At 44.8% G+C, this 24,215-nt stretch overlaps 1 protein-coding gene across 11 annotated transcripts in view; it reads right to left on the bottom strand.

Annotated features, from left to right (window-relative positions):
* Positions 1–24,215, bottom strand: part of LOC105488353 (neurotrophic receptor tyrosine kinase 3) — a 495,170-nt gene that overhangs the window by 247,113 nt on the left and 223,842 nt on the right. For all 11 annotated transcript variants that reach the window (XM_071100730.1, XM_071100722.1, XM_071100724.1 and 8 more), the window contains one exon: positions 20,661–20,849. In XM_071100730.1, coding sequence (XP_070956831.1) covers positions 20,661–20,849 — 189 coding nt within the window. The remainder of the gene's footprint in view (positions 1–20,660; positions 20,850–24,215) is intronic.

Raw genomic sequence — 24,215 nt, 5'->3', positions numbered from 1 at the left:
AATAGGAAGAGGTTAGATATCTCTAAACTCAATGCACTATGGGGCATTTGCTACATTCCTATAGTTTCAGAACATTTGGAAATCATAATTAAATTCTCAGTAATCTGATATTGTCTGGCAAAATCTCCCCCTTGACTTTGGCAATGAGGTGAAGTCTTGGGGTTGGGTCATGGTGAGTTGGGTCTATCCCTGAAAACAAGCCACAGCTGAAGATTTACACATCCTGGCAGTGTATGTAGGAGCAGGCCACTGAACTACATCAGCACAATAAGACACCAGTTTCTACACGGGGAGACACTTTCCACCGCACATTACTCTACGGGAAAGTGTGATTTATCAATAATGTCGGGGAAAATCTGCACAGCCAGATACTGCCCCTCCCCTCCCCTGCCACTGGCATGACCCAGCAGGGCAGAAGTGAATTTCTTCTGTAGTGTAACTAAGGCAGACTATGGTAATAGTGCTGACAGCCAGAAGTTAGCCATTTCTTCCTAAACACAGGCAGCTGCTCCAAACCCCTTACATACATTACCTCATTTAATACACATGAAGACCGAATGAGGCAGATCTTCCCATTAGTCACACCTTATGACAGACACGCAGAGACGTGGAGAGAGAGAGCACAGCAGCAAGTCTAGGCTCCAATGTTCAAGCCAACAGAGCTTACCCACCCCGTACCCGACAGCCTCATGCAGCATAAAGGAGAGAGCACGCATTGTTCTTCACAGAATCCCACCTTCAGCTCTTTGGCTCCCATCCTGCCAACTCTACGTGATCCATGAACCTATAAGACAATGAGATCCTCGACGAACTGTGATATTTCAGTGCAGCCATTTTGACAGGGTGCTAGGAGTTGGTGGTTTTGACATAAGGGAAGCATATTAACACAACCTAAAACACAAACCTTTTCTCTTCCTTCCTTATTATTCACAAATAAAATGTAGAGCTGGCAACATTCCCCCATGCATGGGTCATTCCTGTGCCTTGCTTATATCCTGGTTCTCACTCAGGACACTGTGACTCCAAGCTTTGGCAAACTTTCCCATTTGGAGAGGTCCAGAAATAGCACAGAAATCACAGGCAGGGTGAGAATGAGGCTGAGGACCTCTTGTTCATATCACTGTCACAAAAAAAAGTGTTTCTACATGTTCATACCAAAACAACCACATCAGAATGACCCATTTGCTGGTTTATTTGTGCTCCTAACACCCAATACAGAACCTAGAACTTAATGGACGCTCAATAAATATTTACTAAATGAATAAATGTTTTATAATATACTACTAATAATTATATTGAAGCACTTCTCAGCTTTTTCAGATATTTTTGATCGGGGGAAATAGGTAACTACACCAGTATCTCACACTGTGCTTCTCATAATTTGATGTGCATCAGAATCACCCAGAGGGCTTGTTAAAACACGGACTACCGAATCCCATGCCCAGAGTTTCGGATTCAGTGGGTCCGGAGTGAATACTGAGAATTTGCATTTCTAACAAGTTTCCAGTTGATGCTGATGCTACTGGTCTGCACACCACACTTGGAGAACCCCTGACTTCAAAGAACAACGGTCTTCTGAAATTCCTCTATCAAGAGCCGAAACTGTGCACTGGTAAGATTGTTTAAAATCACATCGGCATCTTCCTCTAGGTCAGAGTGTAACCAGATAACAGAACCGCGGTAAAAAAGAAACAGAGTTCCTCCACTAACCCAGAGCTCTGTGCACAGTGGGCCATTGCCAGTGTTGGTGGGAGAAATGCCTGAGGATAAGAAGTCATACACTTGGCGATGCTGTATCAACCAATTTTCCACAGAAACAATGAAATGGAGGAAGAGTCCCAGTGTGCTGTTTGTCAACTGTAAATCATGTGAAGTTATTTAGAAGTTGAGGAGTAGAAATGAATTCCCTTTATGATCTGACTGCATTAAGTAACATGAAAGCAGCCTGGGAATCAAATAGATGCCTAGCTACAAGTTTCCTTCCTTTTTAATGCCATCAGGAACTCAGACACCCTTCTAAGAGACTCTTCAAATGCAGATGACATTTCAGATTATGTATAAACAATCCTGTAGCAGGGCCTGACTCGGCCAGGCAAGGTGGCTCATGCCTATAAATCTAGCACTTTGAGAGACTGAGGTAGGTGGATTGATTGAGCCCAGGTAGCAGGCGTGGTGGTGCGCCTGTAGTCTCAGCTATTCGGGAGGCTGAGATGGGAGGATAGAGCCCAGGAGGTGGAGGATGCAGTGAGCCAAGGTCACACCACTGCACTCCATCCAGCTTGGGTGATACAGTGAGACTCTGTCTCATTTTTTTTAAAAAAAAGACTTAAGATAGTAACACTGTATCTCACCAGGAAACTAGTAAAGCAAAGTGGCAGTGTCCCTTGAAAGTTTACTAAAATAACAAAATATCACTCCAAAGGAAAACAGTGATATCTGAGGTTCTTAAAATTTGCAGAAGTGTTGGGACAAACTACTTGATAAGGATGCCTTCTGGGTTCAACTGCAGAATTCCCCAAAGACACCAAAACCAATTTCTGTGGCAATTACTGCACCTGAGTCAGACAATTCACTTTTGTCAGACATTCCTTGTTAAATGGCCCAGACAAAAAAAACCAAGTTGGGGGAAAATGAAAAGATTGCATTTCCACTTACAGGTTCAGGAGTGAGAAACAATAGCCATTGCTCCTCGACCTGTTCCTTCTTCCAAATCCTCATGCAGTTTAATGTCATTGAACTATGCGTTTGGCCCTCAGTTTCCTCATCGACTAAATGAAAAGATAAGTCTCACTGGATCTCTGAGATATTTTTCAGATTAAAAAAACTTCTATGTTCTACAAGGAAGTTAAGTGAAAGAGAATTAAAGAGCAGGAAAGGAAAAACTTAGCTTTCAGCCAACTCCTATTGCTGGAATAATTTTGGGTCCAAGATTTGAAGGCAAAAATATAAGCGAGGATCATATTGCAACTGCAACTAACTGGTTATAAAACCAAGACCAACTATGACTTGATCTTGGGCTGCCACTTTTCCACCTGCCAAAAACAACAGGCTCTCTCAGGTGCTCAAGGAGTAAATGCTTCTTGGATGCTTCCCTGCCTACCTCTCTGGCAACACCGGAGCAGGTTCTTTGCAGGAACATGATCTCTGATTCCTCTTCTCACCAGCTCCGAGATTTTCTTTTTTATTTTTCCAAAAGCAAAAGTCATTGGTCGATCTATGTTTAGAAATATGCACAACAAATCAAGAAATAAATTCATATGTGAAAGGATAGAAATGTTAGTCTCAAAATCTAGGCAAACTTCCATTTTTATAAGCCTATAAAGACAATATAAATAAATCAGAGGGAGTGGAGCCTGCTGGCAGCAACCGCTAGATCTCTCTCATTTTCTAAATAACGCTCCCTGTGCTGAAAGGTATATTCAGTGAGTGTTTCATTTCTCTTCTTTCTGGAACAGGGGTCTCTCTGTATTTGCCTGGAACTGTCGGTAAATTCAGAGAGAATAACTTGCTACTTTGTTTTACCTTTTTTATTAGAATGTTGATAGTTTTCCTTACTTCTCTAGTCATCACCTACTTCTGAGAAACAGTGACAAGAGTGATAAACAAAGGCCTGGACTATGTAAGTGCAAATTCTATGAATAAATTTATAATTATTGTGTCAATAAGCTATGTAATTTAACACATAAACAAGACCTGCTTCCTCCACCCCCGGAGGGAGTCCTTCTCTGGTCACTCACCTTCAGCCCTGACCCCGCCAAACCCTGCCCTCTCTCTGCCTCCTGCTACTGCTACAGTGGTCTGGAAGGCCCTTCCTGTCCATCTCTGCCAGTCCAAGTTTCCCTGCAGCTTCCTAGCTCAAACACTTTCCCCTCTGTGGAGCCTTTACCCAAGCCTCTGCTCCCCTAATTTAAACAACCCTCTGCTCTCTAAGCACACCAGGCCCTTTAGTGGCAGGGCCTCTGTGGCAGGCATCTCATTATGCTCATATCTCCAAAACTGTTAACTGGCCTGTCTCCCCAGCTGGAGTGTGGACTCCCTCATGCGGGGATGATGCCACTCTGTTCATCTCTCAGCCTCACTGCATTGACTCTGCAGCATAGTAGTTGCTCCAAGATTAGGAGCTCTGTGCAAAAATCATCCTTTGTATTCAGTTTTTCTCCTGCACTATGTTTACTCTGGAGTTGGCATTGTAATGAAGAACGAAGGAATGCATCTCGATTGACTGATCACCAGCTCTACAGCGGCTCCAAAGTGAATATAGCCTGGCCACATGTTATGTAGCCATCAAAAATAGCGGTATAGCGGTATTGTGAAATAAAGGTCTATGATATTCTGCTAGATGACAAATTCAGATTATGAAACCATATGCAGAATATGATCTCATTTGTGTGTATTATACATGTTCATGTTGATGTGTACATGTCTGTGTATGTTATTAGCCTGTGCATATAAGGCAAAATGTCATGCCTTCATCACTTGGGTTGGCGTTAGGGATCATTCTTATTTTCTTCTTTTCACTTTTCTGGATTTTCCTCAAAATATTTTCAGTGATCATATATTACCTTGAAACCAAAAACGAATGTTAGGTGTTCCTGTTTATTTTCTAAAGAGGCATAGAGAGGCCAACCAGAGTTGTGACCACCATCAAAGGATGAACTACTGAACACATAATCCCAGAGATGCATGGGAAGCCAATGAGGAACCCCTAAGGATATGTAAGGAGAAGCCATGGACCGTTTTGCTTAAACACCAGGAATTTAAATTTACAAGATGAACTGTTCCTAAATGGTCCATCACCTTTTCTTATGAACTTTCTCCTGTACCACAAGAGTTGTAGCTATTTGGGTCACTTTGCTGAGAACAAGAAGAAGGAATGGACTAAGCTGCCTCAGAACTAGGCAGACCGCTATGGCAGGCTCTTCTCCAGCTGGGCACGGCAGGGCACGCCCCTCCCAGGGGCCTCTCATTCAATGCCTCTCACCATTTACATTCCAACAGTGTAAGATGACGGATACTTTTAATATGAGAGAACTGTCATTTATTTATTAGCTGGGGACAGGCTTTGCAGCCAGAAAGGATGCATTATAAATCAACTCCTTTCTCAGCCATTAAAAATTAATACAGTTCATAATGTAGAACGTCAGTAATTTCTTTATAAGAGGAGAGTGTCATTTTTTTTCTTTTCTTCCAGGTTTTGTTTTTACTTCCTCCCTTCTTTGGGGATTTTTTTTTTTTCTTTCCTAAAGACTGGCTGAGTATAAATTACCCCAGGGAAGGGGAATATACCCTTTCAGACAAGGTTGAAAAAAAAAAAAAAAGCCCCTGATCAAATTCCCCATGGAAATATGGTCCACTGCATCTTTCAAATTTGCCTCACTAAGGCTCACTTATAACATCCCTTGTTTGTTTCTGATCTACCTTGCATCAAAAATGGGAGGCATTTTAGGTTTCTGATAGACCAGAGGGAAAGAAATACAAGGTGAGTGATTTGAGGTGTGCTGGGAGGTCTCTGAATATTATTTTCTAATGATTGCTCCCTCACAGAGGGGCCTTCATTAGCTTTTCTATTGTCTCCAAGTTAACTTGGCACTCACCAAAAGAAGCATGGATGTTAGAAGCTCAGCCCAAGACCAGAAACCCTTCATACAGCTCCTCCTTTAGGCCTAGGATCCAAGGATGCAGAAGGAAAAGATGGCACCAGAATATGCCAAAAGGCTGATTAGCTAAGCCTCCATGAAGGCTTCCCCTTTGGTTCTTCCCCAGAGTGGCAGCTCCAGGAAAAGTGAAAGCTTGGAATTAGAAAGAAGATAGCATCTGTTCTTAACTTCAGAGGAAATAAAAGGGAGAATCCAGAATCTGTGATGTCTCCATTTCACCTTAGCAATACTGAGGAGTTTGCAGTGGTTTGTTCAACCAAGTTGACCTTCTCAAACCCTGAACAAAGGAATATATGTGAAGGGATGGGGGACCATCCCACTCCTAGTCAACCCACCGAGCACACTTTCCTGACTTTGGGGAATAGGGGGAGGAGGGTCACCCAGAGATGAACATCACGCCCCAGGCACAGGCTCCCTGTATTGTTGTCTCTGTCAAACCAGCCATGATTTAGTTAAAGCTCCTAAGTAACAAATCCCCACAAATCCCCAAGCACATATTTCAAATCTATTTTCAGAATTACACTGAGCATAATTCAACCAATCAATGAGCCATTAGGAGTTTAGTCCCAACACTTCTTCATTACCAGTGGCATTAGGGCTGCTCGACTCAGCAGAATCCAGTGCAAAGAGTTGCTATATCACCAGCAATTCTAAGTCTGGGGACAGAAGCTTATACGTTGCCTACTGAGAGGCACAGCCACAATCTGGGTGACAAATTAAGCGACAAAACCACCAGCGACAGGATAAAAGGAGACTTGGCCAAAAATAGGTCAACTTGGATCCAAGGACTTCTGCTCTTCTCCTTCAGGGGTAGCTCTTGCATCACCTCCAATGCCCATCTCTAGCTGGACCCTGCTTCTAGGAGGCCTGCCTCGTGGGGATCTGAAGCTCCAAAGAGCCTTCTGGGGTAGGCACAGGGAGGGGGATGACTACATAGGAGCTAAAGTGCTAGAGAAGAATTGCCTTCTACTGCCTCACTGGTGAGCACTATGGGTCACCCAAACTAGCAACCATCTGAAAGTCTCCAAGATCTCCCAAAAGGTGGGGGTGGGGGTGAATTGGAAGTCAGCTGACAGTGGGAGATTAGTAGAAGTGGCATGCTCCTAAACTCTACAGTTTGAATCCTGGCTTTACCTTTGACCAGTAAATGACCTTGGGCAAGTCCCTTAACTTCCTTGCTTCCCTAAGAAATGCCTAATCTGTAAAGTGGAGAACACTACACTTACATTAAAGCCTGATTTAATGTAGAAAGAAAGACTTCATGAAAAGAAGAGGTGGCGGTAGGCTCTGTCACATCACAGTTTTGTCATTTTCTAGCTGCAAGACTCTAGGAAATATTTTAACCACTACCTGTGCCTCAGTTTCCCCACCTAGAAAATGGGGAAAGTAATAGACGCTACCTTATATGAATTTTTTCTTTTTTTTTTTTTGAGAGGGAGTCTCCCTCTATCGCCCAGGCTGGAGTACAGTGGCACGATCTCCGCTCACTGCAAGCTCTGCCACCTGAGGTCACACCATTCTCCTGCCTCAGCCTCTTGAGTAGCTGGGACTACAGGCCGGCTAATTTTTTTTTTTTTCATGTTTTTAGTAGAGACGGGGTTTCACCATGTTAGCCAGGATGGTCTCGATCTCCTGACCTCATGATCCGCCTGCCTTGGCCTCCCAAAGTGCTAGGATTATAGGCATGAGCCACCACGCCCAGCCCTCATATGATTTTTGTGAGGATTGAACAATTTATTATTATATTTAAACTGGTTTTGGTGCCTAAGATATAATAAGCACTACGCAGTGTATGATTTTATTATTATTTGAATGTACTTCAAGTTCAGAGCCTGGCCCTTGGTAAGTATTCAGTAAATGTTAATTTATTTATTTATTTTTTACTACTCCCCCTTTTCCCCTCTCTTCACCACCTACCTCCTCCCACCTACTCTCCAAAAGCTATGCTCCCAAAGGATCACATAGCAGCTCTGAAGAATTCACACAGCTTGCTCAACCAAGATAGTTGGATCCAGCTAAAACCACAAGCAGAAATGTTTCATCACCCAGGCATAAAAGTCTAGCCTTGAAAATTAGCACGACAGTTTACCAGACCAGAACAGTGATGATGACAACAAATTACTAGGTTGCTCTTCCTAAGAGGAGAGATACAAGGAGTAAAATGTACATGGTGTCAATGTTTTCATCTTCATTCTACCCCCTGTACCCCAAGAGGCACCTGCTTACTCCTAGAAGAGCAGGATGACAGTATTTGCAAGGCTGAAAGCCTAGGTGAGCATTTGCTTTACTCCTGGAAGAGACCTGGGTGGCAGGCACTGTCATTTCTAACAGTCACTTCCCGTTTCTTGCTAACAGAGCCCTGTGATTCTGTGCAGACATATGCCCTCCAGGCAACCATATGCCTCAGGGAAAATGAGTTCCATTCCCAGCCCCAGGGGAGAATCTGGAGGAGCCTAAAGTGCTTGGGGGTAATTCTGTTCCCTTTAAGAGTGACTGGCTTGGGAATAAACATATGACATAATTCTGGCCAATGAAACAGGAAGGAAAGACTACTTAGGTGCTTTGGAAAAAGGCTTTCTCAGTTTCAACCCACCCACAAAAAGAGACAGCCCCGTGGGGCCCCTAGTCCATGTGCTTGGCTGTGATCCCTGGAGCTGCTGCAACCATTTTGTAGCCATGAGAGAAATCAACCTGGTGATAAAGCAAAACACAGAAAGGCAGAGGCAGGAGAATCAGAAAAAGCAGAGCTAGAGTCCTAATACACTTCACCGGGAGCCTTCCCTAGCTCTTTAGCTGAGTTATGCGATGATTGACATCTTTCTTGTTTAAGCTGAGTGAGTCAGGATTGTCTTGTACTTTCAGTCAAAAGGATCTCAACTGATATAATCAGTGTCTAAAACATGAGATATGTGCACAAATATGAACAAGACTCAGACACATGTACATTTGTGTCTGAAGATCCTGTGTATAAGTTTGCTAAGAAAAAAACAAAAGGGCTGTGCACTCACGTCTAAGGACAAGCAAAAAGGAAGTCAAATAAGCAGACAGACATTGAAGCCCTAACTTCGGAGGGGACCGTGCAGGCACAAACATATGAGAACTCAGCGTAATGCACACAGGCAGGCATACAAGGGAGAAGAGGAGCTTTGTTTCAACAAAATTAAGTTTGCTGACAAAGGGAAGGGTGAAACAAAAAATCAATCAAACAAAAACACAAACAAAAGAATCTCGCCATGAATCTCTCTGCCATCTTCTAGTTGAGCCCACACAACATTTTGGTCTCATTAACTCAACAGGAAATTGGCCTGAGCCCTCTGCTCATCTACATCCATCATTTCCTGACAACCAACATATTACAGTGCCGACTCCTAAGAGCATCTTCGTAGCTGTGGAGCCGGGTGATAAAATGCTGTTTCTTAGAGTTGGGGGAAAGAAGTCGCTGGAGGGCATTCTTATTTCAGAAATAACTCCAAGCTTGGAAAACATATTTTTTGGTACCATCAAGCTGGTGTCCCCCAAGAGCATATTTATATCAGAAATCGTAATGATCGTTGTAAAAATATTGCTATCAAGGTGAGGATGATCACGTATTGTCACTTATACAAGTTTACAGAGTATTTTCAAATTCTCATACCCCTTCATCTCAAAAGATACCTGCTAAGGTGGTCACCTTTTCTTATCTCAAATTTAGAGAAGGCAAGTACCTTGCCCACAGTCATGCAGTGGCTGAGATGATAGGCTGGGACCTGGGTCTAGGGCCACCCATGCTCATGTCACTTTCGTTTCTAATGAAAAAGGATCCTCTGCAATTCCCTAGTTCAGTTCACTCTCTCAGCTGCTAGACCCTGCCTACTGCATGCCAAGACCATTATATTATCTTCTTGAAATAAGAAGATGCTTTGACCTTCCAAATAATAGTTTGGAAATAGTGACTTTGAGAAGGCTGGCTGCATCTTGGTTTGAGCATTTCTCCTTGGAGCAGCTCCCTAAGATTCCATTCCTAAGTGGCAGCAGATCTGCCTGGAAACAAGGAATGCAGTGAAACTTTGGCCATGACCAGCCTCTCCGGATCTGGGGTTTAGGAAGTGTTAGAAGCACCTGCAAGAGCTTCTAGGAAGAGAACAACAGGCAAAGATCCCCTGATCCATTTAAGTGTAGGATTTAGTGCTCTGCCAGAAATCCTGAAGAATGTTACCACCCCAATTCGGGCTATTCTCACGGAATGCAGCTACGTCCTGTCCCTCCCAGGGGCTTGAGAGGAAATGTGACAGTGCCTGTGCCAAATGGGTTCAGGCCCATCTGGGCACTGTCACAGTGAGTGACCACACCTGCTGGGGAGGCAACAATGGAGCCCCCAAACCCCAGAACAGCCCTGAATGGGATCCATTGAAACATCTGTGTCTACAGAGATGCTAACAGGTATACCTCAAAATCAGGTTCAGTAGTTCAAGAAATTTGGGAAGTGCTGCAGACCAAAGGTTCTTCTTGGAAAGTCTCAGGGATCTCTAGCATTAAAGGCTCTCAGAATCCTACAGTATGAAAGTTACTTAATCCAGGTTTTCCCAAAATTATTTTGCCATGAAACTTTTTTTTTTAAGCAATGCCTATTCGTATCCTTCAGAGAACAATTTGCGAAACAATGAATTAAAGGCAGCTGAAGAGAAGATGGAAGGGCAGTTGTACTCTTGGCTTCTTGGCTAAGGTGTGGGTAGAGCTTTGGTTTTTAGTTATTGACTGTCAATAATATAGTGCAAGGGGAATGAGAACCAACAAATTCTTGGGCACATCTGTCATAAGGAACGACTCACGTATTCACTCATAGAAGATGGAGGTGATGACCACTTTCCCCTGGAAAAGGGCTTCTGGAAAGAGAACACTAATAGAGACCACCATAAACTACTGAGATTACTGCTTGTAGGTGGGAGAAGGAGATCTTTTTCCCTTTCCCTGATTTTTAACTTCTGCCCTTAAAATAAGAATGTCTGTCTCCTTGGAGACACGGGAAGTAACCCCAAGCCCTTCCCTCACCCTGCATTCCTGGCTTCTCCCTGTGAAAAGCAAGTGACTTCTTTGATGGGTGATGAGGGTGGAGTCCATCATCCGCCATCACATTTCTCTTCTGGGCAAAGTTCATGAAGAAAAGGGATTCTCTCCTTGCGCATATGAGCTTCCTGGGGTGTTCCTAAGCTCTCTGGCTTCCAAAAGGTAAGGTGAATCATGACTCTCCATGCAACTGAATGAATAATATCTGCTCAGCAAACCCAAGTTCTATCTGTGCATCCCAAGTTCAAGACTGAGGAGAAGCACCAAAAAGCCCATTTTGGCTTTACGCTCAAGCTGCCTTCTTGGGCGCAACAATAATGCTCATCTTTTGATTCCTATCTGACCGCTATATGTACGTTTTAGCTGGTTCAGAATTATGACCCTCTAAAACTCCAATACAGACTGGATGCCTGAATCCAGTTGAAGAAGAAAAAATATAAACTAATTATCTCTAGGAACTCTTGAGGTAGAAAGGATCTCTGGAGGAAAGCTAATGCTCTCACTCCTTGAAGACAAGACTGAGGCCAAAACATGCCAGGAAGACAAGTAGTCCTTCTGCTTCTAGGCCTTTGAGCAGAGCAAAAAGGACCCACTCCATGTTCTGCTCACCTTCAGCTTTCGGGTGCAGCTTCCTCTGGGCTCCCAGGCCACCATGAAATGACATTACTCCAACTTGGCTGGGGGGTCTCATCATTCTTCCCCTCCTCGACCATGAAGTGAATGCTTATCCCCAAGTACTTTTTTAAAGCCAATTACCTTGTATTTACAGGGAGCATAATTAGACCTAATTACTTAATTAGCATGACTGCATGCAGCTACTAACTTTGAGTATGTGATTATGGCAGTGAGGCACAGAGCAGATGAGGTCATGATAACCGCAAGGATGGCAGGTGGTCTTGGCCCAGGGAGATGAATGCTAATCTGTCACTTTGAACTAGTTGGTTATAGCTCCAAAGTGCATGCTAGGAAAGTCTAGTGTTTTCAATTAATTTCAGGGAAATGGCTTCATATGATTTTTTTCTTCCTGGGATGGGGGAAAAACGTCAAAGTGCCATGCTTGGATTGTACCAACATTTAGGGAACTCAGACGTCAGCACCCAGCAGAGATTAATATCTTGAGGCAGAGACCCTGCAGACAAGCTTGTACACTAAGTTCAAGCCCATGGGCCCTGGACTTACTCGCTGGGCTCCCAAGATATCTCATTCTGGCATCATCCAGCTCTTTCTAGAAAGAAAGAATACTGGTAATATGTTCAGACCCATCCCTCCCTCCAGAGACCTTGTGCTTACCAAACCTAGGTCTGGTAGGTTTGGTAAGAATTCCTGGGGGTCTCCTAGTTATTCTAATTCAATCTGAAGATAAGATTTAAGAAAAATCAGAGGGGTACAATACAAATTTATGTCCATTTAAAATGTTTTATGAAACACTGCCTACCAAGCAAGGCCTGGAGATACAGAATTGGTAAAAAAGATGAAAGCTAAATGGTTCCATTATTAACCAAGATTCACCAAGATTCATCCTATGGTTCCCCCAGAGTGGACTGTCAAGATCCAACCAGCAGCATAAAAGAGGGGACCCATCAGAATCCCCCATCCACGTTGGTCCTATTTCTCTCCCATGTCACATCCAGCAGAGCCTGCCTTCTAAAACAACCACAGGGAGCAAACAGCAGCCCCTGGTATGCCAACCTCGCCTCCTCAGCTGCACACGCACACTCCCAGCCCAGCCCTGTAACCAGATCTCCTTCTTTCCATCAGGCAAGTCCATCCAGGACTTCTTCTAGAGAAAGACTTATTCTGCAGGAGCAGCAGCTGCTGCTGTTCCCTCTGCTACTGGTTCCAGGAAGGGCCCCAGCCTCCCAGACAAAGGAGCCCATTTTCCATATTTCATCTGCAAGTCCATTATGCTGAGTTAAGTGGCTGGGAATAAATACCCATCATTACTCTGCACTAAGCGATGTTTGTTAGTATAGAAGGTGACAGAATCTATATCACGCCAATGCACTATTAATACTGCATTACGCACATGTGCTTTGTGCTCCCCACCGCAGCTGGAAACTGGCCTGGGCAAATCCTCTTCCAGAAAAGGCAAGCTTCATGGTTAATTGGCCCAGAAGAAAAGGAGGAGATAAGCCACTTGCACACTCTGATAAAAGGAACCACTGGTCCCAGCCAAAGAGACGGTGCACAGATCTAGTAGTTCCAGCTTTGGTTATCTGTGCAGATGTTCTTGCCTTGTGGGCTGGTATGCTAGAGGGGAATGCATCAAGTTTTCCTAGGGAAAGAGTGAGGCCAGGAACCTCACACTACTGCTCTGTAGCTAAAGAGGCGTAAGAGGCCGGGCGTGGTGGCTCAAGCCTGTAATCCCAGCACTTTGGGAGGCCGAGACAGGCGGATCACGAGGTCAGGAGATCGAGATCATCCTAGCTAACACGGTGAAACCCCGTCTCCACTAAAAAATATAAAACATTAGCCGAGCGTGGTGGCGGGCGCCTGTAGTCCCAGCTACTCGGGAGGCTGAGGCAGGAGAATGGTGTGAACCCGGGAGGCGGAGCTTGCAGTGAGCTGAGATCCGGCCACTGCACTCCAGCCTGGGCGACAGAGCGAGACTCCGTCTCAAAAAAAAAAAAAAAAAAAGCTAGTGCCTGAAAAAAAAAAAAAAAGCTAGTGCCATACCACCAGAAACTAGGAAGAGGTACGGAAGGATTGATTTCCCTATAGGTTTCAGAGGGAGGATGGCCCTGACAATACCTTGATTTCAGACTTTGGGCCTCCAGAACTGTGAGATAAAAAATTTCTGCTGTTTGGGGCCACCCAACTTGTGGTACTGTATTCTGGCATCCCTAAGAAACTAACACAATGCTTTTCAATAAGTGAGGAAATAAAAACTGTAATACAGTCACACAATGAACTATTGCTCAGTAATAAAAAATAAAATGAGCTATCAGGCTCGGCACGGTGGCTCACACCTGTAATCCCAGCACTTTGGGAGGCCGAGGCAGGCGGATCACGAGGTCAAGAGATCGAGACCATCCTGGCTAACACGGTGAAACCCTGTCTCTACTAAAAATACAAAAAATTAGCCGGGCGTGGTGGCAGATGCCTGTAGTCCCAGCTATTCGGGAGGCTGAGGCAGGAGAATGGTGTGAACCTGGGAGGCAGAGCTTGCAGTGAGCCAAGATCATGCCACTGCACTCCAGCCTGGGAGACAGAGCAAGACTCCATCTCAATAAATAAATAAATAAATAAATAAATAAATAAATAAAATAAAAAATTTTTTTAAATTTTTTTTATAAAGCCAAGAAAATTTTTCTTAGCTATCAAGCCAAGAAAAGACATGGAGGACCTTAAACATATATTGCTAAATGAAAGAAGCCAGTCTGAAAAGGCTATACACTGTATGAGTTCAACAATATGACATACGGAAAAGACAACACTATGGAGACAGTAGGAAGATCAGTGGTCACCAGGGATTGAGGGATGTGAGGGGATAAATAGATGGAGGACAGGGGACATTTTGGGCAGTGAAATTATTCTGTCCGATACTATCATGGTGGATACATGACACTATGCTTTTGTCAAAACCCACAGAACTGTCCAACACAAGCAGTGAACCCTTCTTAAATTGTGGCCTTTAGTTAACAAAAATGTATCAATAGTGGTTCACCAATTGCAACTAATATACCATAATTACGCAAAATGTTAATAATAGAGAAAACTGTGGTGACGGTGGGGAGTGAAAGGGAATATGTGGGTGCTCTCTGTACTTTCTGAAATTATTCTGTAAATCTAAACCTATTCTAAAACTGTTCTTTAAAATAAATAAAAATTAACCCCAGGGCCAGGTATCACCTGATCTGAAGGTAGTCATGGCCCTTCAAGAACTTGATTCTATGGAGAATTCAGAGAGGGGTAATAAGTGCCAACAGCCAGACTGAGGTTGGCCCAGCCTCATGACTACAGAGGACTTCAGCCAACCCTGAACACCCTATACAGGACTGTCCTTATCCTAGAAACAGAAGAGTGAGCCTCTATAAAACAAAAGAACTGTCCTTAACAGGTTGCTTCCCTGACCTCCAGCCATGCTGAGTATATGTCAATCACTAGAGGTCTAGGCAACAAGATTTGATAGGGGAGGGATGGATGCAGGAGTTAACAGGTCTGAGTTTAAATCTCAGGCTCTCTCTTGTATGATCTGGAACAAGTCACTTAAGCTCTCTGAGTCTCAGTTTCTTTATAAATGGGAGTAGCAGCTCCCCCTCAGAGAGCTGGTTAAAGATCGCATAAGATAAAAAACATAAAACACCAGCCCAGTGCTTGCTCTAAAGAGGCTGTTGATACAAATCAATAAGCTTTCCTTTTCTTCTCTGTGAGTTTCTTTCTTTCTTTCTTTCTTTCTTTTTATTTTCCTTTTTCTTTTTTTTTTTCTTTTTTCTTTTTGAGACAGAGTCTCTCTCTGCCCCCCAGGCTGGAGTGCAGTGGCACCATCTGGGCTCACTGCAAGCTCTGCCTCCTGGGTTCAGGCCATTCTCCTGTCTCAACCTCCCAAGTAGCTGGGACTATAGGCGCCCGCCACCACGCCCAGCTAATATTTTGTATTTTTAGTCGAGACGGGGTTTCACCGTATTAGCCAGAATGTTCTTGATCTCCTGAACTTGTGATCCACCCACCTAGGCCTCCCAAAGTGCTGGGATTACAGGTGCAAGCCACCGCGCCCGGCCCCTTCTGTGAGTTTCTAGAGAGCCTGGGCATGGAGTCCTCTGGCACATCTTAGCACCTTCTTTGACCCTAGTTCCATGCTGTGGTTTCTGTAGAAAATAAAGAATTATGACACTAGGAATAAACTCAAAGTCAGGTTTGGGAAACAGGACATGTATATTTGAGAAATGACAGGCTGACCTATGTATGATTTGGCTCAAAGACATTCAAGACTGGGGCCTGGCACTGACTAAGCTATGGGTTAGAAGGAAGGAAGGAAAGGTTCCATTGGGATAGCATGGGGCTAGGAAGAATTCACGAGAAGCTAGAAATGAAAGAGGTGTTAAAAGATAAACAGAGTGTGGAAGGAAAGGAGAGGGAGTCAGGGTCGGGAGAGAAAATGGGCATTTCAAGGTAGCGGCTGGAGGTGTGGGACGGATGATCTGGAAAGAAGGAATAAAGGCTGGTAAGTCATCAGCAGACAGTTGAGAGAGAAAGACAGGAGGAGAGGGAGGGAGGGCACAGGTGCTCTGAGTGGTCCTGCAGCAGGGGGCACCATCCCACGTCTCGGGAATCAGCTATGGTTGGCAGTGAGCCCCTGAGGCTGGAGAGCATGTGTCTCTTGTTCCCCGTTATTTCCAGAGCCTAAAAGAAAGTCTGACACAAACCCTCAATAAACATGGATTAAATAGATGAAAGGAGAAAAATCAGCACAGTGGAAAGTGACTCGGATGCTAAGGAGGAAAGGAGGTTCAAAGGAACATGGTCAGGTTTTGCAAAGTGATCACAGACGGAGAGCGGAGGGGCTCCTGGGGAAAAAGAAACAGATAGACCTTCAGGACAGAGACCTGCAAGAGGTGTGGTGGTGGACACAGGAGCAGACAGAGACTACGTCAAGAGGGAGAAGAGAGGAAAGGGCAGGCCGACCAGGATGGAGACAGGTCCTCTTTGCAGGCCCAGACTGGGAAGGCTTGGAGGGGCTGACTCTGGGAAGGTGGAGATGCTGCTTCCTCTGAGAAGGGACAACATGGGAGCAAAGGCTGACACTGACACCCGAGGACAGAAGGACGGCGTGTAGGCAGAAGAAGGAAACTAGTTGCCTCTCCCCAGATGGTCTCCGCTTTCTCAACCAAGAGTATGGGTTTGGAGAGAAAACGATGAACAGAGAACTCCAGGGCCTTAAAGAAAGCCAAGAAGCCTTTCAACTGGCCTGTGGGAAAGGGCCAATGTGTGACTCCTGAGACAGCAGCAAGCGGTCCAACCCTCACCCATGAACAGCTTACTGCAGTCCAGAGCTGCCACACGGGTGACAAAGGTAACTGAGGGTCCAGTGTTGCTACAAATAACTTTTAGCTTCTCCCAAGTGACCCACCTGGAGTGGTCCCTTGACCTCTCATTCTGTCGGACCTGGCTCAAAGTCTAGGGTCCTCAGCTATGTGACCAAGAGGGCTGTATCCATTTCATGATGCTCTCAAGAACCAGAGGGCTATACATAAATAATGAGGGGGGCTTTATTAGGTTTTGGGTTCAGTATACATTGCCAACTAGAAGCATCTTTATTCAGCTCTTTTGGAATCCCTGGAAAGGCTAAATAAATGCAGAATAAAGACAATGTCAAATGCAGAGCCCTTGTTGGGAACACAGGTGTGGGGATACATGCATCTGATAAGGGATTGTACCAGGTGATCTCTAAATATCCTTGCAGCCTGACATGCTAGGAAAAATGCTATGGACCACATTGAAAGCAGATAGAAAGTGAGAAGCAAGGAAAGGACCAGCATCCTAATCATTTCCATCAGAAATATCCCACAATTTACGATAAACACATGAGTACAGAAAGAAAAGCACATTTGGGCTTAATCCATCACTAGGGGGACAGGGAAATGAGGCCTGAAGTCAGGTAGCATTATGTTCATGCAATTCCACCCCACATTACACATTTTTAAATGGGACAAAGAGGGGAATCAGAATGAGGAGACCCCCTGGGGGATTCACAATGTGAGCATTTTAATTCTCTTAATCTTCCTGGTTCTTGCCATCCCCCCAAAGGAGTGACCCTGGCCTTGTCTGCCGCACCATAAATGCTCTCCACTTATTTATATGCCAAGATGCATGCAGCTTTAATTATTTATGATAGTGTCTCATCGCACACAGGGATGTGTCTTGGAGTCTGTTCCCTCAACTGATGAAGTCGTGGTTAATCAGAGACCTGCTGCTGGCTCAGCCAGTAAATCTCCATTGAGGACTGGCCTGGGCCCCCCTTCACCCTGTCTGTGTGAGTCACCAAGGGATTAGCAGAGGGAGGATTAGACAAATGCAGCCACAATGCTCCTGCTCATGGTCTGTCATGCCACTCATGTTTTCTAAAACAATTAAGAGCCATTCGCTGTCTATTGATAGAACAAAATGTCCCACTTCTCTAAAAAGGCTACTTTCCCCAGCATCAGGGGGTTCTGATGATCTGGAGTCATCTCATGATTTTCCTCTGATAAGCCATTGTTTGTTTCCCTTGCTCCTTCAAGTCTCATCAATAAACCTGCTGTCTTTCCATTTTCACCAACCTTTTCTTGTTTACACTGAAGAACTGTCTGGATCCTTAGAATAGCCACTTTGAGTCACAAATCTAGAGGGCTCTAGCAGGAAGACTTCCTCCATATGGTTTGCCTAGTGCGATGAGTCCTTGGGTATGCTTTGTTTTGACACCAAAGGATGCTCACCAGGCCCCATAGCTCTCTCCATGGCTCCCAGTCTTCCATGGGGACACTTATTCTGATGGCCCAGAGGAAACTTGCCTCCAACACACCAGAGAGTCATCCCATCTGGCAATTGTACCGATAACCTGGTATCAGGAGCTTCTGTGAGCAGATATGATCACAAGATCATATTCTGCACCAGGAATCCAGAGCTTCCACTAAAGAGGACAGAGGGATCCTCATTATTCACAGATTCTGTATTTGGGAATTCACCTACTTTCTAAATAATTCACCTCATTATTCACAGATTCTGTATTTGAGAATTCATTATTCACAGATTTTTTTATTTGGCAACACCAAAACCAAGACTCAAGGCACTTTCATGGTCCTTTAGGGACATGTGTAGAGTGACAAAATGTGACCCTAGGGGCACGTTTCCAGCTGAGGCTCAACAAGGAGACATCTGCCTTCGTCCTTTGTCTTTTTAAAAAAAGCCATTTATTTTAATTGGAAAAAAAACCCTGTCATCTGTCATATTTATCACGTACAACAGTGTTTTAAAATTCTTGTTTCAGCTCTCATACTGTAAACAACTATCCTTTTTGTGGTCTATTCCAGATCACATTTTTTACACTTTTGTGCTTGTTGCTGGTGACTGTGCAGTTTAGTACGGCCCCCAAGCATCGTTCTGAAGTATTGGCTAGTGTTCCTTAGCACAGGACAGCTGTGATGTGCCTCACGGAAAAAAATACAGGTGTTAGATAAGCTTTGCTCAGGAAGAATGACGGTGGCCATAGCCATGAGTTCAATGTTAATGAATCAACAATATGTATTAAATAAAGTGTCCTTAAACTGAAACATATGACAAGGTTATGTATTGACTGGTTGATAAAATGTGACCCGAGGCCCACAGGAACCTAACCTCGTGTCTTCCCTAGGAGCAATGGTTCAATGTTCACTAATTCAGTGTTCACAGCAGCTTCACAGAACACAATTGCTACAGATAATGAGAACTGACTGTATATTGAACATAGCAATGTCTAGGTCTCTTCTCAAATACCAACAGCACCCTAGAAAACTCAGTATCAACCCTAGACTGAGCTTGGACTCAGCTACCACCATAGAAGGTCCTTCCTCCCAGCCCCACCCAGGCCAGTCCAGTGGTGAGCCTGATTTGAGACAGGAAATTTAGCCAAAGGTGAACTAATCTTTGCTCTGTGCTTCCCATGGTTTATCTGAAAAACAGGTATCTCTCTTCCTTGCCCAGTGCTGGTCCAGAACCCAAGTGTCCTTTTTCTGATACTGACAGGGAGCATCTGATACACAGAGACAGATTCTGGAGAACACCCAAGGTTGGGAGGCAAATGATGACCTTATGCTGACACAAGCCCAGTCCCTCCCACTGTGACAATGCTCTCCTAAAACTCAGAGCCAGGGAAATGAAGCAAAGGCTGATGGCGGTAGCCCAATGCCCACTTTGCTATAGGATGAACCAGCAGGAGCAGCAAGAGTTCTGTGAGCTACAAAGACTGTGCCCCAAGCACAGAGACCTCCGCCTCGGGGCTGAGCAAGACCAGAAAGTGCCTCTTCCTAGGCCCACTCTGCGACCCACTGAGACATGAAGAGAACTCACTGGCTGGAAGCCTGGGGCAGCCACCCAGAGCCTCGGTATTCCTGTCTGTAAGGTGAGGCCTCAACCTAGCTGATCACTTCTGTCCTTCCAGCTCTCAGGCAGGCACGGGTGTCCCTGTTCTCCAGGAGCTGCTGTGCTCTCTCCTGATGCAATGGATCATTTCCTGGGGGCTGGAACAGTAGGAGGAGCGGGGGTGTGCTTGGGTGTTGCTGGGCCCAGATTGAACCTGGGCACACAGCAGGAGGAACCCTGCTGGATGGACAGCCAAGTCACTGAGGCTCCAGGAGCTGAGAGGGGGTCTAGCAGGGCTCAGCAGAAGGACAAGGAGAGGGGTTGGGAGATGAGAGGGAAACAGGTGCCCTGAGCCCTCTGGTCTGAGTGAGACCTCTGCAGTGGGGAGGTGACAGTTCCTAGCACTGGGGCCATGATCTGATTCTCAGAAAGTGCACACCTCGGGGCACTGGAGGGGCAGCTAGAGAGATGTTTCCATTCAAAGGTACTCACCGCCCTTTATTCCCTTTCCTCTCAAGGAGGCTTGGGTGGAGGTTCTGCTAAGCTCAGGGGCTGCTGTCTAAACAGAGTCAGGTTATGTTTCCTAGTTACATAGGCCAGGTCTAGAGAGAAGAACAGCCTCGCTGTGTCTCCTGCCTTATTGGGAGCACCTCTCAGCACCAAGGGTCCTGCTGAGCCCAGGTGAAGAAAAGAGGGAAGCAGATTCAGACCCACAGTCCACCCCCTTCCCAGAGGACTCTGGTCCTGGGGATTCCTGGCTCAGGCTATTCTTCAAGTTTTGAGACAAACAGGGAGGGTCTCTTAGAAAGTGGGAGGTTGGCAGGTAGTAGGTCACCCTAGAAGGTTCCAGAACCCCAGGTACATGGTCTATCACCAACCACCCTCCCCTCCCCAGGAGGGAGAGCATTCCATCCCAGTACTTACACGTGTCCGGCTTGTGGCAGTTGTGTCCCTGACGGAAGTACTGGGGGTTCTCAATGACAGGGATGCGGGTCATGCCGATGACCACAGTGTCGGGCCCAGCATCCAGTGACGAGGGTGTGGTGATGCCGTGGTTGATGTGGTGAAGTGGGCTGGCTGAGTCCTCTTCACCACTGATGACAGCCACGGGACCTGCACACACCAAGAGAGATGCAGGACCTGGTGACATCACATCCGGCCAGTTCCCAGCCCCATCCAGAGACCACCCCCAACTACTGTTCTCATCACAAACATTTTCTTTTTTTTTTTTTTTTTTTTTTTTTTTTGGTGGGTGTGTTATATATATATATATATATATAGAGAGAGAGAGAGAGAGAGAGAGAGATATTCAGTTGTTTGAGTTTGGGTTTCTGGTATATTTTAGATATTAACCCCTTATCAGATATACATGGCTTACAATTTTTTTTCCATTCTATAGGTTGCCTTTCTTTTTTTCTTTTTAATGAGATAGAGTCTCACTTCATCACCCAGGCTGGAAGGCAGTGGTGCAGTCTTGGCTCACTGCAACCTCTGCCTCCTGGACTCAAGCGATTCTCGTGCCTCATCCTCTCGAGTAGCTGGGATTACAGGTGCCTGCCACCATGCCTGGCTAATTTTGTATTTTTAGTAGAGACAGGATTTTACCATGTTGTCCAGGCTAGTCTCAAACTAATGACCTCAAGTGATCCACCCACCTCAGCCTCCCAAAGTGCTAGGATTATAGGTGTGAGTCACCACACCCGGCCCACATTTTCTTTATTAGCAAAATCCACTGGAATAGTATTCCTCGAATGCTCTGCATTCTGAATTCAGAGAACCACCCTAAATTCTCTTTCTTGATAATTACTCACCCATCAAACCATGGAAACAGCTGCAAAATCAAAGTAAATTTAAATGACCCTGGCATAAATTACTTTCACTTTCTCCCAAGTCCAAATTAGTTCAAAATAAGAGTTTTAAATACATCTGTTTTCTTATGTAGCAACAATAGGATTTTTAAAATGACGTAGCAGTAGTGTACACCCTGCTCTTCCTCTTCTAGGGAGCTTTAACAATGGCTGATGCTGGATTTCATCGCCAAGGGTTCTGATTCCATTGGTCTGGGAGTGCGAGCTGGACATCAGATTGTGAGAGCGCCCCACGTGAGTCCCATCTACAATCAGGATCAAGAATCTCTGATGAGTGGCTCAAAGACCCAGAGCCTCTCCAGCTGGCCACCAGATTCCTAGGGGAGTGTCCTGTAGCTTTTACTGCACTCAGCCATCAACCCTCCCTTGTTCACAGGGAGATAAGCCCATTGTGGGCTGGACCTAACCTGAGCCAAGTTTCACAAATGACAGTAATGAAGCTGCATCATGATCTCCATACCCGCAGCTGGGTCAGCTGTCCCACTCTTGAAATATCCACATTGAGCCAATGGCTTCAAAGAACATCATTTGTGTCTTTACCAACCCCAGCTTCACTCCCGCTTCTTTCTAACCCAAAGAAGAAATCCAGTAAGGACATACAGTTACTCAAAAAGCCTGAGATGGCAAAGATAATTAATGCTGCAGTCTTGGTAGAAAATTATTCTGTTTGGTGCCGTGGTTCTCCCATACATACAAATAAAACTCCTGTAAAGTGAATTAGCTGTGACTGTTTGTGGCCTCATATAACTGGCATTTTAAATGGCTGCTTTGCTAGACACACAGTCCCCAGACAAAGTGCCTGCTGTGATTCAGTTTTGCAGCTTGAACAATATTTCCACTGCAGAAATCCATTACATCTTACTGAAGTTTATGGAGAGAATATTTCCCATCAAATAGCGAGGTGAAGCACCAATGAGGCAGAACTAAATGGGAGACTGGTAAATGCAAACGGAGGCCCCTGAATTCCACTCCATCAGCACAGACAGGCTTATTCCAATCCATGACAAATGTCTGACTGTGTTTGGAGACCGTGTGGAAAAGTAGCTGTAAGTGGTTGCCCAAATACTTGCAATAATCACTTGCCTTGCAAAAAAGAAGACAGTTCCTGAAAATACCTTGTAAACTTTTTGAAAAACTTTACAGCAAATTCCAGTTAAACAGGGAAAACTAAGCACTGGTTTTTATCCCCTTTCCCTCCTCAAACATATACTAAACATTCCCTCTACTAAAATACAAAAAAAAAAAAAATCCAAAAAATATATGTGCCTACTATTCACAAGAGCAAAGACTTATAATCAACCCAAAAGTCCATCAGTGACAGACTGGATTAAGGAAATGTGGCACACATACACCATGGAATACTATGCAGACATAAAAAAGGATGAGTTCGTGTCCTTTGTTGGGACATGGATGCAGCTGGAAACCATCATTCTCAGCAGACTGTCACAAGAACAGAAAACCAAATACCACATGTTCTCACTCATAGATGGGAATTGAACAATGAGATCACTTGGACACAGGAAGGGGATCATCACACACTGGGTCCTATTGTAGGGAGGTAGCAGGGAGGGATAGCATTAGGAGATATACCTAAAGTAAATGACAAGTTAATGGGTGCAACACACCAACATGGCACATGTATACATATGTAACAAATCTGCATGTTGTGCACATGTACCCTAGAACTTAAAGTATAATAAAATACATATATATGTGTGTGTGCCCAAAGAGAAAGAGGAAGAGAGGTGATAAAAGAAAATAAGATAGTTCAATAATATTTTGGAATTTAAAAAGCAAAAGACGAAAGAGGCAAGAGAAGAGGAAAGAGTGGAAGAAGAGATGACCAACAGGACTGCAGGGGGATTATTTGCAGGCAGCCGGTTCTGCTGGAAAGGATCACTACATGAAAGGATAAGACAGCCAGGAAGGCTGAGGTGGAGTGAGGCTCCAGGCAGGAACAAGGTGCCCCCACCATCACCTCGCTCCCCTCCCACAGGACTCTAGTGGTTTACCCAGAGACATTGAACCCAGAAGGCTCAGGGGAGGGCTGGGATGAGGCATGAAGCTGAGCCCCTTCTTCCTGCAACCCTGCCTCCCCATCACCCCAATCTCATCTCATACCAGCACCCTGCAAGAGATTAGAGAATGCATCTCTGGATGAATTCTTTCAAAAAATACTTCTCGGTATGGACATTTGGGGATCTCCCAGTGGAAAGTCAAGTTCATTCTGTGATCATGCCACAGTGAAGCCTGCCGGTTGGCAAGCCCCAACCATGCACACAAGGCAGAATTGCACTAGCTTTCTAGGGGTCAATTCCTAAATATAAAGAAACAGTTCAGGATCACCAGGCACTTCAGCAAAGCTCCAGCATGGGAGAGCACAAGACGAGTAGACAATCAGTGACCTGCAGGAAACAGAGGCAATGCAGGAAGCAGAAGAAGACTTTCTAAAAAAAAAACTACTAATATCCTCAGAGACGTCAGTGAAAACACTGCATCTATACAAACAAGGCAATATTTAAAACATGAACAATTAGAGGGTAGTGAAGAGTCCTTGGAAATTATGATCATCGAAATTTTAAAGTTAAAAAAGAGTGGAAGATAAAGTCAA

The sequence above is a fragment of the Macaca nemestrina genome, chromosome 7 (assembly GCF_043159975.1).
Source record: "Macaca nemestrina isolate mMacNem1 chromosome 7, mMacNem.hap1, whole genome shotgun sequence".
Classification (NCBI taxonomy): Eukaryota; Metazoa; Chordata; class Mammalia; order Primates; family Cercopithecidae; genus Macaca; species Macaca nemestrina.
This window is presented reverse-complemented; position numbering and strand designations above follow the sequence as displayed.